This window comes from Phaenicophaeus curvirostris, chromosome 1, assembly GCF_032191515.1.
Source record: "Phaenicophaeus curvirostris isolate KB17595 chromosome 1, BPBGC_Pcur_1.0, whole genome shotgun sequence".
Taxonomy (NCBI): domain Eukaryota; kingdom Metazoa; phylum Chordata; class Aves; order Cuculiformes; family Cuculidae; genus Phaenicophaeus; species Phaenicophaeus curvirostris.
The window spans coordinates 39936317-39956101 of record NC_091392.1 but is presented as its reverse complement, the minus strand read 5'-3'; the positions used below and the strand labels follow the sequence as shown (position 1 = coordinate 39956101).

The 19785-nt window shown below is 42.0% G+C and overlaps 1 protein-coding gene and 1 long non-coding RNA gene across 4 annotated transcripts in view; one reads left to right on the top strand and one right to left on the bottom strand.

Moving 5' to 3' along the window:
• Positions 1-6325, bottom strand: part of EEA1 (early endosome antigen 1) — a 76469-nt gene extending 70144 nt beyond the window's left edge. For all 3 annotated transcript variants that reach the window (XM_069854041.1, XM_069854053.1, XM_069854062.1), the window contains exon 1: positions 6196-6325. In XM_069854041.1, coding sequence (XP_069710142.1) covers positions 6196-6219 — 24 coding nt within the window. In that variant the 5' untranslated portion in view covers positions 6220-6325. The remainder of the gene's footprint in view (positions 1-6195) is intronic.
• Positions 6326-6378: 53 nt separating this feature from the next.
• On the top strand, positions 6379-14517 carry LOC138719208 (uncharacterized). The gene is made up of 3 exons (XR_011337185.1): positions 6379-6536; positions 9304-9362; positions 13860-14517. It is a non-coding gene; the product is annotated as an uncharacterized lncRNA (long non-coding RNA).
• The last annotated feature ends 5268 nt before the right edge of the window (positions 14518-19785 follow it).

Here is a 19785-nt window from a genome sequence, read left to right as displayed (position 1 = left end):
ATGGACACTCATCAAGCTTCCAAAGGACATCAAACTGGGAGGACCAGTTGATACACTCAAGGGCAGGGTTGCCCTTTGAAGGGATCTAGATGGGCTGGAAGAACGGGCCAAATGGAACTTCATGCCATTCAAGAAGGACAAATGCAGAGTCCTGTGCCTGGGAAGGGAAACCTCTGGCAGAAACACAAGCCTCTCTGCTGAATATGTCCCAGGGCTCATGTCAGACACCGAGCTGAATGGGAGCCAGCAGTATGTCCTGGCAGTGGAGAGGGCCATCAGCACCCTGGGTTGTATTAACAGGACGCCAGCCAATGAACCAAGGGAACCGATCATCCCCTGGTGACCAGCACCCATTGGACCACATTGAGACACTGCATCCAGCTGTGGCTCCCTCTGTCCAGGGAGGACACTGATAAACAAGAATAAGTTCAGCAAAAGGCCACCAAGGCAGCTAGGACTAGAGCACCTGCCTTGGGAATTGAGACTGGGGGAGCAGGGCTGGCTCAGCCTGGAGCAGGGACCGCTTTGGGAGGGCCTAACAGCAGCCCCACCACCACCTATGAGGAGGTGGTCTAAAAGAGGAAGCCAAGCTGCTCCCAGCAGTGCACAGGAAGAGGATAAGACACAAAAACTGAAGCAAGAGGTTCCCAGTGGACATAAGGAAAACCTTCTCCAGCATGAGGTCAGACCTGAGCAGCCTGCTACTGACCTCTGAGCTGATCCTGCTCACAGCAGGAGCTCAGATTGGAGAGCTCCTGAGCTCCCTTCCCACTCAAATTGTTCAGTGACCTCTGAAGCACCACCCTGAGAAAATGCATTCTGCAGGAGAGCTCTGAAACAAGTTTCGTAACTCCAGTAAGGAAGACATGGACTGTGTGCATTGACAGTAGGAGGAATAATATCTAAAACAATTAGTAAGGCATAGCCAAGTTTTTCTTTAAGACAGGTAAGTTAGAATATTGCATCTAATGTTATGAACAGTTTTCTTTGGTTTATACAGTTCAGAAGTTCCCTTCCATGCAATCCATAAACCACAATGATGCAATCCAGAGGTAAGGGTCACTCATTAGTCCATTTTGTGCAAGGACAAAGAACTCAAAGATGTATATACACGTCTACATAAGGGAAGATGAAGAGGTCAGGTGTCAGCTTTCTTCCATAAAGGAGCTGAACTTTCATGATATAAGAATTAACTTCTTATTGAGAGGATTTTTTTTAAAAAGCTTTAGAAATCTGAGCATGATAAAAAGGCTTTTGTATGGCAGGTAGCTAGCGCAGCTGTTCTGGAAAGCTGGAGAATGTAGATCCCTCTCTGTCCCAGCACCTACATCCACAAGTAGAAATGGAATGTTTTGAAATGTAGAAAATGTCAGCATTAATGGATATGTACTTCATTACTAATGCTTTACAAGACATGGAAGCATTTTATTCCACTCTTCAGCTCTAAAAACTGAAAAATGTGCCTTCACATACCCTTGGACAGAAAGCGAAGAGAGCTGAGGGAGAACCTGAACAAAAGTCAACAGCAACAGCAGTAAGAGATGGTCCAACTGCCCCTTTAGACAGGCAGCATATACCTCCACTTATGCAACACCTGAACGTATGCTTTCAGCATACCTAATGAATCATTTTACCCGCAAACCAATAATCTTCTATGACAATTAGCACAATATTTTCTTCACCTTATATCGTAACTTCTTATAAAACACCACTGTGCATTGTTAATCACCCGTCACATTTCACCCCAGAGTTGACTGCATTTTGCAATGAGCTTTACATATTAAGATCTGCTAGTTCTAGCACTAGGAATTGGAGATCATTATCACCTCCAGGATGAAAGCTCTTATATTGAAAGCACAGTGTTACTACTACACGGTTGATTAAAGTATTTGCTTTATGAAACATTGCAGACATGCTATAATCATACTAAAAGGCACTGCATGACACATCTTATTAAGCACAATATGCAAGACAGAAATTATTAAACAGTATCTGGTAAAATCCTTTAAACTTTCAAAAAAATATACTATCTCTTTAAAAGAGAAAGCATAATTCCAGGCTAGATTTAGAAAGCTTCGTGCAAACAGGTGACTCTTTCTGGTGAGTGGCATGCACAGGCAAGAAGGCCCAGAAGAACAGAGGTCATTAAGTAACTTCAAAGATCAAGAGAAACACCCCATAGCATCCATTTGCAAAGTAACACAGAATAGGAAGGGAAACTTAGTACAAATTTGGAAGGATATTATGGAAACCAAGACCAAAAATGCAATTAACTTATCTTTCAAGGCTATAATATAACTTAACCATGCTTCATCAGCCAAATAAAGAATGGGAGAATGGAAATACTTTTTAACTGATCACTGCATGATCAAATAGGTTCACAAACAATGTTAAGATAGGCTCCCAGACCACTGTTATATTACATTCCATTAAAAAAAAAGCTGCCACCACCACATTGAACAACTCAGACTTTGTGAACTAAAGAAAGACTCAGAATGATGCTTTTTTTTTTTTCTTTCCATTTGGACTACACAGAGGAGCAAAAGAATGACTTATGAATCCCGTAGGAAAAGTAAATTTTCACACAGGCTTATATATATATATTTACAAAATTAATATTTGACCTGTGAAGGCATACCTGGATTTGGTACAAAATTAGTCTCTCACCCGGTCTCTCCTAGTTGTCAGAGTTATAGTTGTTTACTTTGCAGAGAAGCATACGTTTCTACTACCAGCACTAGAGTTGTAGAATGAATATGCTAAACTTCATAATGTTATCTGTGTTTTCTCAAAACTGCAAGCTAATATAAAAAAACATCATTAACAACAAAAAGGATGACAATGATTGCAGCTTGTTTTCTGAAAAAGAATGGAAAATTATATAATGAATGAGTTGAGCCAATGCATTAAGATGGTGGAGTATAAAGATGGAGCGCTACCATGTGATTTTTGCATAGTCATTTATCTGTCTATAGTTACGCTCCATTCAGTTATTATACTCTTTTCAGCAGTTTTAAATTCTGAATAAATTAAACCTTTGAAAAAATACGTTAAGCCTTGAGAAGGTCTGAATAAATATGGATTTATACAGTTCTCCCAGCACAGATTTAAATACTACAGAAGCGTCCTACTGTCCAAACTTGCTAAGGTCCTGAAGCAACACACAAGGCATAAGAATGGGAAAATAAGAAGGCCAAAGCCCTTGTTATCAAACAACTCTTATTGCTAGAAATGGAGTATGGTATAGCACAGAACAGTAATATTGTTTACTTCTTTAGAAATGTGACTCTGTTTTATGACTCTGTAAAATAAAATGCCTCCTGACTTCAAAGGGCATAAAACCTTTCTTTTCCATCACACCATCAGTTCCACACAGCAGACCCTTTGACCAGGAAGAGGCATACAGAGGCTCCCTTCAACACCACAGGGAGGGTATGAGCACAGCTGCAGTTCAGCATCCTTCCACATAAACACACTATCCAGTGAGCCCTGCAATTACATAAGAGGAAAATTACAGGTAAGGCATGAGATGCAAGGCATCTCAGACAAGTAAGTATCTCTGCTTCTGAGCTTGGAGTAAAAGAAAACATGACCATGCTACCCGAGCTACAGAAAAGCCTGCAAAGCCCTGTTCTCCACCTAGAACCCAAGATCTCAAGGTCAAGAACTCAAGCACCTTAGAAACAGAACAATGGGATCTTACCACCCAAACAGAGCACAATCCTAACAGTTGAAGACAGCCAGTTAAACAAAAAGGATAAAGACAAAAACTAACATGAACAGTAATTACACTGGTACAACAGATGAGTTCTTCACAGAACAGGATGGGAAGAAGGCTCAGAAGACTATCAAAGCAATTGGTTTCCCACCAGCTGAAACTAAAAGCCTTCTCCTTACAAAAAGTGCTTTTTCTGTCTTGCAAATACAAGGAGCGAGCTCTGCTTTAACAGACCAGAAGCAACAGCCACTGTCCCACTGGTAGATGAACAACGGAAAAGGGACACAATGGCCACAAAGGGCCTTCAGAGTTGAACACAATTAAAAAAAAGACAGTTCTCTAAAGAATATGCTGATAAAGATCAAAATATCTGGGCAGGAAAGTTGTGCCTTGGACATTCCATACATGTCTTTTGGGAAAGACTACCTTCTTCTAGATCAGCACTATGAACAATGCATGAAATCAAAAATGGCAAAAATTAATGAAAGGGGGTTTTACAGTGCAAATATACAGACCAGACAGATCCCCAAGATGTCACACTGAAAACAAACTTAAAGTTTAGAAACAGCTTGCAAGGAAAGGACCTAAAACAAGGACGTAGTTGAAGACAGCATGGATATATGATTTAATTCAAAAATTAAATGAGCAACATTTAGTAGGAACAAGTATATAATACCACCTATTTTGAAAATATGCCATTCAAAGTCACTGTGAAGATGGCATTAAAAACAGAAATTACAACTGTGGAAGAAATAAAAAGGTGGTCAGGAAACAGAAGTACAGAAAAGAAATATCTGATGTTTTAAAACTTCAGGAATCAGAATTTCAAATAAGTAACTAAAACTAGAAACATTGTAGCTTTTGTCTTCCTCCTTTGCAGCTTGAGGACCAGTTGAGTTACGAGAGAAAAAAAAAAAAAAAAGGAATGTAATAAAGAAATCCTTTTTTTTTTTTTAAAACATACTTTTATAACCCAAGTTATATCACCAGTAATGACTAGCTATCCATCTAAAAAGGATGGCATCAGCCATAGTCACATTATAAACACAACACATGTACAAGAAACTGTGTTTCAGTGACTGGAAGGGGAGGGAAGTGGCATTTATGTTAATGATGTACAAGGAAAGGGTCAAGAGGAGGTTCCTGGGCCTTTGAATTACTGCCTCACAGATGTGAAAGATTTTAATATTTATGGTCTTTAAGAGCACATCTGAGCACAAGCTAAAGCTCGCTGTTAACACCGAAACACTATATAAATCTTTTTCATACTTTACCAGCCACAGACTATAAGTCAAAAAGGTATTTGTAAGGTTGTGTAGAGGCCTAAAACCTTTTTAGTAAGAGGTGGACTTTTAAAAGCACAGTTATTCGCACCAATTAAAAGATTAACACCTTTAAAACCCTTGGCATTTCTCTTTTTGGGGGGCAGGAAGAAGCCCTCCGCTGGCAATTAGCTCTGCTGTAATCCCGTAATTTTCGGGAGCCACTGGGGAATAGTTGTTCAAACTTTTCAGAGAAGACGCCTGTTCCTAATACAAAAAAACTTTCACGTTGACTTTAGATTTTTATAGAGAGCATTTCGCTGAACATATACTTGGGGACAAATTTCCTTTGGCACCGTATCAAGCGCTTTCCTACATCACAGGAGCTTTGCATGACGACTTGTTATTTCTCAGAATCAATAAACACCCAGTTAAACGCTGCCAATATTTAATTAGATCCGTACTCAGTTTCCCTGCTCGTTAGCAGGGCTTCCCATCACACCCCAGGAAGGAAGCTCTTCCCTGTAAACACGAAGCTCCGAAGAGACCAAGCGCGATCTTCACCTGCTCAGGGTGTGTGACCGAAAAACGATTCGAGGCACGCCGTACGCTGAGAAAGTTGGCCGTATGCCTCCCGAGGCACTTTCTTCCCCTCTGTTAACTCTCATTCTTGCAGCAACACTTCCTCGCGGGGCAGATAAGCAAAGCACGCCCGGATTCCCAACCAGCCACCCCCCCTCACCGAGCTGAAAGAGCGAGGGCAGGTGTCGCGGTGCAGGAGCCGGAGCCAGCGTGACTCAACCCTTTTGGGCGCATCCTCCGCCCGCCGGGAAGGACTCTCCGTACCCGGAGCCCTTCGCCAGCCCCTTTCGCCTCCCCGACGGCTCCCAAGGCACCAGCGCGGAGACACGGGAGGGTTCGGGGCGGCGAGCAGGGGTTGCGTAAATGAGCCACCCCGACTCGGCTTCGCAAAGCGGGCGGAGCTGCCGGAAAAGCCGGTTCCTAAGAGAAGGGAGGCAGCTGCTGGGATGGCGCTCGGAGGCTGAGTGGCAGCCGGCCTCGGGGCCTCGGAGAAGGCGGCAGCTCCCGCGATGGCTGCGGCGGACACGAGCCCGGCCCCGGGAGCGGCACCGCAGAGCAAGGGAAGGGAAGAGAAGGCAGGGCACGGCAAAGCAGGGCAGGGAACGGCGCCGCCGGCGAGTACCGCCGCCTTACCCGCTGCAGAATCCGCCGGAACATGGTGCCGCAGCCCCGGAGCCGCCGGGCGCGGGCGGCCAGGCCGAGGGGGAAGCCTTGGGGCCCCGCTCAGCGCCGCCCCCGCCGCCGCCCGGCGCGCCCCGTGACGGCCGCCGCGGCCCGGGAGGCGGAGCGGAGCGGGGACGGGGCGGGACCCGCTCGGCAGCGCCCCGGGGGGGTCCGAGCGAGCCGCGGGGCGGCGCGGAGCGCATCGCCAGGGAGGGCGAAGTTTGAGGCTAGACATCAGGAAGGAATTCTTCACGCTGAGGGCGGTGAGGCGCAGGGAAGCCGCGGCTGCCCCATCCCTGGAGGTGTTCAAGGTCAGGTTGGATGGCGCTTTGAGCAGCCTGGGCTGGTGGGAGGTGGCCCTGCCCGTGGCAGGAGGGGTGGAACCGGATGATCTTCAAGGTCCCTTCCGACCCAAACCGTTCTGTGATTCTATCATTTGAAGTCATTATGCCACCCTGCTCAGCGCGTGTTAGGCTGCACACGGAATGCTGCTTTCAGTTTTAGTCCCTGCTACACGAAAGAGATGCGGCTGGGCTGGAGAGGGTCCAGAGAAGGGCCACTGAGATGATCAGAGGACCAGGAAACCTAACATATGAAATCATGCTGGGAGAACTGGGTTTGCTCAACCTTCAGAGGAAGAGGCTATGGGGAGACATTATTACCATGTACCAGTATGAAAAGAGTGTCTACCAAGAGGATGGAGACTCCCTTTTTACAAGTCACATGGAAAAGGAAGAGGTGTTGAGTATAAATTGCCCTTGGGGAGATTCCGATTGGATTCCAGAAGAAAATTTTTCACTGGGAGAACAGCTGAACAGTGGAATAATCTCCCCAGGGAAGTGGTTCCTCTACGGTGGACAGGTTCATGGCTCAGCTTGACAGGGTGCTGGGCCATCTCATTTAAACTATAGATCGTCTAAAAAGGTTGGACCAGGTGATCCTTGAGGCCCCTTCCAACCTGGTGTTCTATGATTCTATGATCTCCAGGGGACACCCTGGCTGCCAAAGAGGGCACAGGGAGAGGGGAGGATGGTGACATCACCCCCTGGCTCTCATCCTGAGATGAGAGAAGAGGAGAAGAAGCCTGGAGAAGAGGAGGCTGAGGGGAGACCTCATTGCTCTCTACAACTACCTGAAAGGAGGTTGTGGAGAGGAAGGTGCTGGCCTCTTTTCCCAAGTGACAGGGGACAGGACAAGAGGGAATGGCCTCAAGCTCTTGCAAAGGTTCAGGCTGGACATTAGAAAAAAAATTTTCACGTAAAGGGTCGTTGGGCACTGGAACAGGCTGCCCAGGGAGGTGGCTGAGTCACCTTCCCTGGAGGTGTTTAAGGCATGGGTGGACGAGGTGCTGAGGGGCATGATTTAGTATTTGATAGGAATGGTTGGACTCAGTGATCCTGTGGGTCTTTTCCAACCTGGTGATTCTATGATTCTATGATTCTAAATTAAGAAAGCACCAGTCATACATAATGGAGCCTGTGCCCAACACCCTGACGTTCTCTTCTACGCAGGCAGTGCAATTTTAGCCAAATTCCCTGGCTGGGAGGAGGCTAGGTGGGTTTCCTCAGCCATTCTTCCCACAGGTGCCAGGAGCTGCAGGGCCCTCTTGCTGCTGCCATTTCTCTGGAATCGAATCCTGACCAGAGGACAGAAAGAGGCTGTAGTTTGAACTTGTAACTGGGAGTTTGCTACAGGAGGCAAAGCGCAAACGCAGCTCCATCCTTGTGTTGTTATTCAAGTGGTATTAAAAGTACTGAGGTATGCACATTAAAGGAGTGTTGTTGAGGCATTATGGTATGGATAATTAACTGGAAATTTAATTCTGAAGGAGATGGTGCTTCCTTTAAACCCTGAACTGAACAGGCAACTTTGTGGCATGACCCACTGGGTGTTTTTTAAATATCAGAAAAGAGCATTTTTCTCACACAAGCATACACCTACCTTACAAAAAATAAAAAGTACTGACCAAAAATCTTAGTTCAGCTGAGAAAGAATCTGTATCTGTAAGTGCTGAGGCAAAAAAACCCACATGAGACGTGCAGAAGAGTTGCTGGAATACCAGTAGCCTATATAATACATAATTCAACACGCTACAGTCCCCTTTTCTATTCTAAAGCTGCAATTTTCACACACTGGATGTAAGACAGAGGGTCATGAGTAAATAATAAATCTGTTCAATGGCTAATGGTGCAGAGTAAAGCAAATATCTTAGCAGAGCACCCGTTGTGCCACAAAGATTGAAAACATCTTTTCACTCAAAGGCTGATATTTCTAAGCACTCTCAAATCCTCAGACTTAGCATGAGTTACGAGCGCATGACCAGACGATTCGGCTGCAGGAGCTTAAGGCCTGAGGGACAGTAGCGCTGTGTTTGAACTCAGTTTAGTCCAGCTACAGGCTCCAGTGTGTTTCATGCTAACAACCTGTAGTCCACAACTGGGGCAGGTTAAGAGTACATGTGCAGTTGGTAATAGCTTTAGCTGATGAGCAGTGATGTCTTTGGCCACATCCATTAGATCACTTAGATCAGGGGGCCTACAATAAAGCAGGGAAGGGGCTTTTTATCAGGAAGTGTGGTGACAGGATGAGGGGCAGTGGTTTTAAGATAAAAGAGGGGAGATTTAAATTAGATATTAGGAAGAAATTATTTGCTGGGAGGGTATTGTGGTACTGGAACAAGTTGCCCAGGGAAGTCGTGGATGTCCCGTTCCTGAAGGTGTTCAAGGCCAGATTGAATGAGGCTTTGAGCAATCTGTTCTGGTGGGAGGTGTCCCTGCCCATGGCAGGGGTTTCAGAACTGAATGATCTTTGAGGTCCCTTCTGACACAAACCATCCTATAATTCTATGATTTTCAATTATGTGTCCATAGTACAGAATGGCTTTGAAATTTGGCATACTGTATGGCAGTAATGAGGTTTGTTTCTGAATTTTGTACACGATATTAACCATGGGTAAAGGAATTTTCTTCTGTGTCTGTACAATTCCTTAAATATCTAGGCAGGATGTAGACATTTACTCTAAATCTAGTAAAAATGACTGCAAATTGTGATGCCTCATTCCTTTACCATATATTTCAGCATGAGAGATTTGCAGCCTAGACAATGAGCTGCTGGAGTGCTCAGTTTGCCATACCCAGGTAAGTTAAGCAACCCATCTTTGCAACACATTTTTTTATTCTCCCAACTTAGCAATTTCTGAGTGCTCAGAGGAAAGCTATAGAGATTTGAGGACACTAGTTAGAAGTCTTACATCAGAGAAGGATTTGCTTGGACAAGTCTTGCAAGGAAATGTATGATCCTTTATTTGTGTGGATGTTTGTATGAACATATGCATCTGTCTCCCTGTCCACCTCTCATTCCCTCAGTAACTTACAAATCTATCAGACATTTTCAATCAAATAAAACAGAGCCAGATACAGCTCAAATTTAAATAGGCAGCCAGGGATAGGAGAGACACCCTGTTGATTCCTACCTGGAAAGGAAAGACTGCAGTGTGACCGTCTTTGCTAAATCACAGAATCACTAGGTTGGAAAAGACCCATGGGATCATTGAGTCCAACCATTTATATCAACCACTAAACCATGCCCCTCAGTACCTCATCCACTCGTCTTTTAAATACCTGCAGGGAAGGTGACTCAACTACCTCCCTGGGCAGCCTGTTCTAATGCCCAATGACCCTTTGCATGAAATTTTTTTTCTGATGTCCAACCTGAACCTCCCCTGGTGGAGCTTGAGGCCATTTCCTCTTGTTCTGTCCCCTGTCACTTGGGAGAAGAGGCCAGCTCCCTCCTCTCTACAACCTCCTTTCAGGTAGTTGTAGAGAGCAATAAGGTCTGCCCTCTATGTCCTCTTCACCAGGCTAAACAACCCCAGTTCCCTCAGCCACTCCTTGTAAGATTTGTTCTCCAGAACCTTCACTAGCTTCGTCGCTCTTCTCTGGACACGCTCCAGAGCCTCAACAGAGATTACATAAAAATTCACTCCAGGAGCAGAGATCTAGGAAAAAAAAGATTAACTTGGTCCCACTTCCAGTGGAAGTCCTTGGTTTTAGTTGTTGTGTGTATGTTAATGCCTATGAATTCATATCATGGGCTGCCCTAATATTGAAATCTCAGGCTGTTAGAATACAGTCGATGTCCTCAGGCATGGGAGTTGTAAATATTCAGTTAATCCAATCTCATAAACTCTGTGAGAAGTTTGGTGACAGGAATGTTGAAAGGTGCCATAGAAATGGAGTCCATTAGCAACTAATAGTCTCAGACCACAATCATGGCAAAGACTTTCCGAGATCCAGCTGGAAGCAGGTATTTCATTCTCTAAACAGAAGCCAAAGGCTGAAAGTCTGAACTACATCTGCAGAAGCCACCATGCCTTTATTTCAGTAGAGAACTGAAATCAATATTTTGACGGTACAAGCAGTGTTCAGGATGGCTCAGCATGCACCTACACCACTCAGACTTTCCAAGAGATAACTGCCTTTTTTGGTTTTTTAAATGGCTATGCATATAGCCAGATAAAAATAATGATTCCTATACTATGGTCCCCAGGAATCAGTGCCCACACAATCTTCTGCCATAATTGAGGGCCACAAGGAACTACCATCACTTGGTACAAAATGGCAGGGAAAATAATGTGTGGCATGCCCACAGCACGTATGCTGGCTTAGACTTTTGGCCTATAAATTTGCAAAGATTCTGAGCTACTGTCCTACACATTTTCATTGTTTATATGGATGATTATCTTCAGTCATGTTAAGTTCCTGACCTCAAAATTTCTTGGTCATAAGTTCCTTGAGTTCATGACATGCTACACTGGAAAAGCATCCCATTTTTTCAAGATGTTGCTTTTAAGTATCCTATTTATAAAAGGCATCAGCCTTCATTTGGGTTTTTTTTTTTCTGTATCTCTTTAATTGTACATTTTTGACTGTCACTCTATGCTGCTCATAGACTTTCAGCAAGCAGCTTTCAAATTTACCCATAGCTTTTTTTCTGAGGCTCTCTCCTTTCAAGTTTAACTCCATGAAACTCAGTTGAATGTGGTTTGTTTAAGGGATATGGGTGTTAAAAACATAATAAGTCACAGGTAAAAGTAAAATAATGTTAAAAATCTGCATAATAAATCCACAGATAAAGAGAAATAATATGATTAAGGAGTATTAAGAAGTTGCTGACCATCTGCCTTCAAAGACAAAAACATTGCATAAACTCCCCTTTTATCTCCTCAGCCAAGTTCCTCCATCAAACCCTTGTTTGAGGTATTGGAAAATACTGGCTTCTACACACAATCAAATATGACACCCCAGCCCCAGACCCCCAAGAAATTATATAACTTACAATATGGAAATTATTTATCAAAAGCAGTATTTTATCTTAAAATACTTCATATAAGTACAGCAAATTTGTTAGCTCTTGGAAATGGTTTGTAATATTTGTACAACTACCGTGCATATTTATGAAATGTTAGCCAATAAGTCAATATGAAGATAAAGATTATGGCCATTATCTCCTATGCTGTCCTCGGTGATTTAGAAAACCTAACACATGGAATCTGGATTCTAAAATTATGGTAAAGCAGGTAACATTTCCTAAACAGATTAAGTTAGTAAATTCGTGACTAGAAAAAGAAGCAAATTATTTTAAGTGCAAAACTGTAATTCATAAGTAAGCAGTACGGAATAAGTTACAACATTACTGAAACCAAGAGAAAACACACATCTAGAATTTTCAAATTCTTCTGAGTGGCTTATGAGCATATATTTTATAGAAAATTAAGGATCTGGGTATTCCTAAATCAAAGCAGCTTTTCATCAAAATGCCTGGCAGGAATTGCCATTTAAGAAGAACATGGCTGGACAAATAAAAGTTTGTGAAACAAAATCTACCTTGAAGAAAAACGTTTCAGCTAATAATACCTCATCCCTAAAAAACATTTGCAGCCAAAATATGCAGAGTGCAGTTTCCATTTATGTTTTCTTCATTCTGCTGAGAAACTACAAATGAAACTTGCAGACAGCACCAATAAGCTTGAAGAGGCCAATGGTGGAAAACACTTGATAAAAGATATGTTCTTGGTGAAACAAGTGATATGGAGAAATGAGTGTTTCCCATAGCTGCACATTTACAGAATGTCTGTCTTCTGTCTCTACGAGGCCACTTAGAGCCCCACCATACAGGAGACAGTATGTGCTGTGGTCAGTCCAGAGCTGCATAGAAGCTTCTATACATCAGCTTAACTTGCTAATCTTTCCAGTATCATAAATGTGGATCTTTAACCTCTACCCAGTCATCAATTTTGTAGGAAATCTAAGAAATGTAATTACCTTTGAGACATACATCTATACCTCTTTCTCTGTAGACTTAAAATGCACCATGGGTTCAAAAGGTGGGGAGCAAAGGGGTAAGTCTTGAAAGGCACAAGAGGTCACCTCTGCTTCTCTAAGGAGCTAGGCAAAACCGTAGGGTGGTTTTAATCTGTTTGAACTAGTCACCAATCTTTCCTGACCTATTGCTTTCTCAATAAAGTGAGAACAGCTCTCTATTTCTTCACTTGAGGTACTGAAGAGGTTGACCCTCAGTACTTCACCCTGCATGTGTTAGGGTTGGGGTGTTTTCTCAACTACTTTAGTACAAGGCTGACTCTGTGATACTTGTAACAGCGAGCTGAGACTGGAGGCCAGCTCATCTGCTACAGAAAGCCTCTTTCAAGTCAGTGCTATTGCCTGCCTGACTAATATGCTTGTGTACTAATAAAGGTTGCACGGCTAGCATTAATACTAAACCCAAGAGCATGAAGTCATGACTTCTGTATGGTGTTACAAAACCTGAATGTTGTAGAATTTGCCTGGCTCCTCCTAGGTAACCTCAGTTAAAGACAGAAATGATAGAATTATCTCTAATAACAACAAAAAATTGCTCCAGTGACTGGTTTTTTTTTCCACCCACCCCAAGACTGAATCACTGCTGGAGTAGTTGGAGAGACAGGCGCTGGACTAGAGAAAGCCCAGCAGCATGCACGAGAGCTTAAGTCATAAATATGTATGAGTTCATGTAAAAAATAAAGTTGATATTAATATAACCAGACTCTGAGATGGAGAAGATCTGCTGCTGAGTCATGCAGAACACTCTTTGCCAAATGCCTCAGCCAAGAAATTATTCTGCATAAAGTTGAAAGCCTGCCACAAAACAAACACTTTCAAATTCCACACTAAAAAGCTGTGGTGATACTATGGCCATTCTGATCCCCTTGCTTCAGAGACATTAGCTCTTGCTGGCAAGTTTCATAGGCACTTTCCAATAAATGGCATAAAAAATAGGTAAATGGGAAGAAGACGAGGATTGGTGGAATTCCACTGTAGAGTAAAATTCAGATATTTTTAAAGAACACATTCTTTGGGGTTACTTATCTGCTCACTTTGGTATGTGCTAATATACATATGCAGCTTCTCTTTCTTTGTTTCAGACACAGAATGATTTACCTCCATCAGTCTAGGCACATTTGAGCCTATTTCAAAGATTTTTCAGCAAAACCCTTAAAATGCTAAATGGAATAAGCATAATAATGGAATTAGTTATGTAGGTTGTAAGGGGTGCCAGTAGACTGATCATTTAAATTAATCTCATGACTCTTTTAGTTACAGGGGAAACAAGACGGACTTCCAATGTCATATATGAAGATTTAGTGATAATAGAGTTATGGGAATTATTTTGATCGCCCTTCTGAATAAATGCAAAAAAAGCTGAAAGTCTCTGTTTTTTTTTCCAAACAAAATGTCTAAACAAATGTAGTAACAAGCTTTTTTGTTTGTGTTTTTTTTTTTTAATATACAAAGGTCCATACAGCACTGATTCAAACACTGTCCTCTCTCTCTGAAAATTAATGTGCTATTTGTTCATGGTTTGTATGTAAGCAGATGCAATAAATGTTGGCTTTGTTGGGAGTCATTGTGTTCATGCATTGCATCAGCAATGCGGTTCAATATTTTTAAATGGTCAGAATAGATGCTGCTAAATAAAAAGGACAAATTTTAACTAGAAAAGGAGGTTGGCAGGCTTTCGTAAAACAGTAAACAAATATTCCTGTATCTTTACTGTAATCACACGATGCTTAATGGCTTCTGCTATTATATCTGTTATTATCTGTTACTTAACTTCTCAAAGTCTTCTAGATTTGTATTTTAATGTTAGAAATTTACTGAATCTAGGATCCAAAATGCTGGGTTTAAGGTGTACGGTATAACACTGCTAAATGCCTTGCTGGACAGCCCTTGGTTTTCTTGCAGTACTAGCCAGACTTGCCCGTGTAGCAACTGTAGTAATGACTTAGATATGAGGAAGAATCTTAGGAATAAGCAAAGGAGGATTACAAATCTCTCTCAGCTAAACATTTTTTTTTAAAGTTAAAGTGTTCACACTAGAAGAATGATGAGTGGGAACTTTCATTCATTATCTGCCTTTCCTCATACAAAGCAGGTAAGACAGGTAATTTCAGAAAACACTAGATATAATTTGCAAACAAAGAAAATTCTAATTTTTAAATAGAAAATAAAATGCATATACCAATGCCTAGGGCAAACTGGCACTGTGAATCAATGAAGGAAAAACTAACAAGTGCATTTCCAGTGGGATGATGAAATGCTCCATGGTTATATGGTTCTGGAGAATCAACCCCTCAACAGCTGAGGCTTCCCTTTCATTAATGCCACATATATGCATTACTAGGTCAACTGACAATACAATTTCAATCTGGATTAAATACATGTGTATTTCTGTTTCTTCTGAACTAACACAGGTGTGATTTTATGCTTTCTGTTGACTATAAGTGAATTGCAGGCAAAAAATCCCAAAACATAAATTCCATTATAAAGCTGTCCAGAAGAAAGTAACTTCTTTAAAACAATGCAAATGCATTTTATTAGGCAGGATAAATTTGCATCAAAATCAGACCTGCAATTTTGCTTTTTGTGCTGGTAACTTTTCTGATCCACCATTAAGTACTTTGAAGCCACATTTACCAAGCCGTGTTACCACAGCCTGGCCTCTATACCTATCTTTTCTTAGATGATTGTTAGCTGTAGCTCCTAATTTCCTGCTCAGTGTTGTAATTATACTGAATGGCTGCTCCAAAACTGTATATTACATATTGTAGAAGCCTGTAGTATGGGCCATCTCTGCCTCAAAAAGGTTTTGAACCAAAAAATTCAGAAAAAGCATCTTGTAAAGAAAAGATATTTGTAACATTAATGATTACAAAACAAATTTAAAACATGCAACCTGCAAAATGTCTCACTGGTGGCTTAACTGCTTGGCTAGAATGTGTGTTTAGTGCACCAAAATTTCTTGGTGAGTTTGCAAGGTGATTTGGATGAGTAAGAAATGGAAAGTCAGGTATGCTGTTTGAAATTGGCTTATTTTATTCATAGTAGATGTTTCTGCTCAAACATAGAGATTTCCCATTGTGAATAAAAAAAAACCATTTTGAAAGGCAATTGAACAGCTCTGATTTCTATAAAAATTATTCCTTTTTAAGCCCATGTGGTGTAATTATGGATCCTGACGGTATAATTGCAAAAACATAAGGTTAAAAATGTCATTTGGCTTTAAGAAGGAGTCAAGGGTCATGTGCTGCTACATAATTTCTCAGCTGTCCAGCAACACCATGTCCACAGCCAATTTGTACAGGACATTCATTTCTATAGCCTGGCCCTAGGCAGAAAAATAAATGAGCAGGCATTCAGCATTTCATTTCAAGACATTCAAAGAAATCTCCCAAAAGATGTCAGATTTTGAAGGCTGGACTCTTGGCTTCCTTGCAGATAGTGAGAGTTCTACCGCTGAGCTCAGTGAGGCATTGTAATTAATATTCTGGTCTACACTAAGGAAAGAGAAGAACCATTACACCCGGTTCATTACTGGGCAAGGCTTTTCCGGTCATTCTGACTATTAATTCAAATTAAGGTCATTCTGACTTTTAATTCCCATTAGGGACTGGTGTCACTGTTATGTAGAAACATAGCTTGGGACTCGTGGAAAGACTGTGCAGGGAAGTTGTGGATGCCTCATCCCTGGAGTTCTTCAAGGCCATGTTGGATGAGGCTTTGAGCAGCCTGATCTAGTGGAAGGTGTCTCTGCCCATGGTAGGGGAGTTGGAACAGGATGATCTTTAAGGTGCCTTTCAAACCAAACCATTCTATGTTTCTGTGATTCTATAACATGTACATGTACCTGTCAGAGAGGTGTGTGAGGCTTCAGCAGTGGACACAGTTGAGAGTGGGAACCAGAGTGAAACCTTCGGCTGCACAATGCAAAGGCCATCTATAGACACACATGGGATCTAGGAAAAAAAGAATTATTGAGTCAAAATTTTATACTTTAAGTATTTAAATATATATGGAGCTATCTCTGTCTCTCTGAGAAGTTGTAAAGAAGGGCTCTGAAACAGAAAGGGGTTTTGTACAGTGGAGGGCAGTTATTTGGAGTAAGTAATTTACTGAAGTGATCCAAGAGTGTTATGTTTGTAAAGGACCCCTTGATGCTTAAATACTATTTTTATGAATCTAACAAACAGCAAATACCAAAATGTACTCTCAGATCTGAGCAGAAATTGATGCTGAATGAGATTACAAACCTGAAACATATTTTAAGAGTATTGAAGAGATTTTAAATGGAAATTGCAATCAGGAATTCAAATTGCAACTTGTTATTAAAGATTTTGGTTTTCTGCTGTCTGTTACCCTACTTACAAAGAAAAGTGCTGGGTACTCTGACTATCCCCGCATCAGAAAAACATTTGCAGATGATTCTAACAGGTCTGTCCATTCTTAGTTGCCAAGGGCCATGTTTGCTACTGAGACAGAACTATAAAAAGGCTAGAACTTTGTACAGTTACTATTTGGTACTATTTTGACCCTTTAGTACAGAGGATGGCTGGGATTTCTGGCTTTTCAAGTCACACTCTTCTGCATCCACAGAGTCATCACACCAAATCTGAATCCCCTTGACAGCCTACGGTTGCTGGGGAGGCCTCTGGAGCTTCTCTGCTTTGCTCCAGACCTAACCCCCAGCAAGGGTCCCTCTACATCTTTGCTTTCACCGAACCCTCCCTTGAATCCACCAAATGCACATTTGCTAGGATCTTTAGTAGTGACTTTCTTACCAAATGTGTTCCTGTCTGTTAATTCTTTGTGATACCACTGTGAACATCTGCTTAATTCCAACAGCTGTTTGTCTTTCCCTGAGACCTGAGCTGTCATAAGGGCAGATCCCAGGGGCTGCCCCCTGATGGCAGCATTCCTCCATCGAGTGACCACGTCCATCAGGCAACCCAGTAGGGGAATGAGACTTTGTCACAAAGTAAATGCCAGTCCTTATGGATTTAATCCATATACTAAAGGATATTTCTAAGACCTACAGCTGGCAGCAATACTTTTTGCAGAAATAGTGACCCAAGAAACAAAAAGCCAGTCATCCAGTGCCAGGGAAAGATGCTGAAAGGGAACTGTTATTATTTGATGGATTAAATGTGTCCTAGCAGTCCCTGCTAAAGCAGAGTAGCTCTGGGCCATACCACCTTTCCACCTCTACCAGTACAGCCCAGCTCAAAGGGCAGATCACGTGATGGTTACTAGTGCCTTTTTAAAACATGCTTTGAAATACCATTTATCTGAAGATATTTTTTCTGTTGTTTATTCCCATCATCCTTAACGATTTTCATTTAACAAGTAGACTACATGTATTTTTGTAGCTGGTGTTCTATAGCAGGAAAGAAAATATACTTAACTGCATCTGGGCAGCATGCAGATAGATCCTAATCCTACTTTGAACCAGTCCTGGAAAGAGTATTTTCTGTCCTTTCCCCCCAAGAATGGAGCTGGAGCTGCCAGAAAGGCCTGCTGAGAAAAGAAAAGATCATTAGCCACTGTGGATGAACTCAGGTTCTTTGAAGAGAACTGTTTCATGCGAACTTCTGGGGACTGAGGATATTGCGCCTTCTCTTACAAAAAGATGCAGTGGCTGAACAGCACCCAACAAATGAGATGTCGTATCACCAACCTCAGCTTGGCAGACAGTGTAGGTGAGGATGCAACATGTTCAGCATTCAGGCACCTCCTGACAAATGGTTTTCCAGTCTCTATCCTGCACGTCAGCATTGGTTTACATCACCTTTGTTCCCAGCTGCATTCATAGAAGGTGGTCTTGTAATGCATGTGCTTCTAGCATCATTACACAGTCATTACACAAGCAATCACTAGTTCATTGGGTGCCTTTTTTCTGCTCTTCCCCCTGCCTCCTAGGTGTCTGCTTGCAGCAGAAGATAATTCCATTTCCCAGCAGCTAGGGAATGTTGTGGTGGGACAGTGGAGGACCTGCTGATCAGCAGCATGTCATGTGACAGAACTGGAGGAGCATGTGGGAAAGGTCTCCAAAGAGAGTGAACAACGACTATTTAAGGGAAATAACAGAAAGCATTAATAATGAATGTACTTCAATCGCTAACAGAACTGCCCTTACATATTCTCACCCATGGAAGCCCTGTAGCTTCTTCTGCATTTGTGAAGAAATTAACAAGTTGAGAGCTTGATGCAATTAAATATGTTGGATGTAGCAACACAATTCAGCCGTATTATACCCTCATAATATATCTACACATACAGATGGACTGATTTAAGGGGATGTGATCTGTTTTAACTCTGGCATTCTCCACCAGTTGAAACCTTGACCATTCAGTGTTGGTAACAGTATTTCAGGCTAGTGTCGTTCTTTTATGCAATTAATACACAAGTAGGTCTATCAGTATATCTGTCTACATTTGAAAGAATTACAGATACATTTTTTCCCATGTCACAGTGAAAACTTTTTATATATTCACCTTGCTCTGCCTTTGGTAATTCCTAGTTAACAACAGAACTTATTTCTCACCTCAGACCCATTCACACTCTTTCCAGGAAGCCGTCAAAAACCTTCACATTTACTCTTACTACCTCTTTTTTCTTTATTCCACTGTCCTCTTGACACAGCCCTATGCTCATAAACCAGAGTGGACTGCTGTATGTGTGGCTTGTCCATCACTGCTACAGAGTTCAAGGTAAAATGGGGAGAGAGTTTTCTCCAGCCCAGGAGCTGTTTTGTCCTACCCTCTGCTAGAATTCAGTTGCTTAGCAAAAATGCTTTTCTTTGAAATTTGATGTAAAGTTCAGGACAGATTCATCCACAGAACAGTGATTCCTAGAAAGGTACAATACTAAGAAATCTATAATTTTTCCAAATTGTAGCCATACTAGGAAGATGCAAGGAATAAGATTCAGGGGGCTTCTATAACTACTAGAGAAACAACTACTGAGGTCTTTTTGGGCTTGTTGCATCACACAGGCTGTGAGTCACAGCTCTTGAGGCTTCCAGTTAACAACTCATAGGAGAAGTGATCGATATAATTTTTCTCAGTGAGTGATTAAGACTGCTTTTAACAATGCAGTCATGCATGCTATGTACTAAAAGGGGTGATTCATTAGTTACTTGGAAGAGGAGCTTCTTCTTTTCTCAGTTTAGAAGGCAGAGGGATTA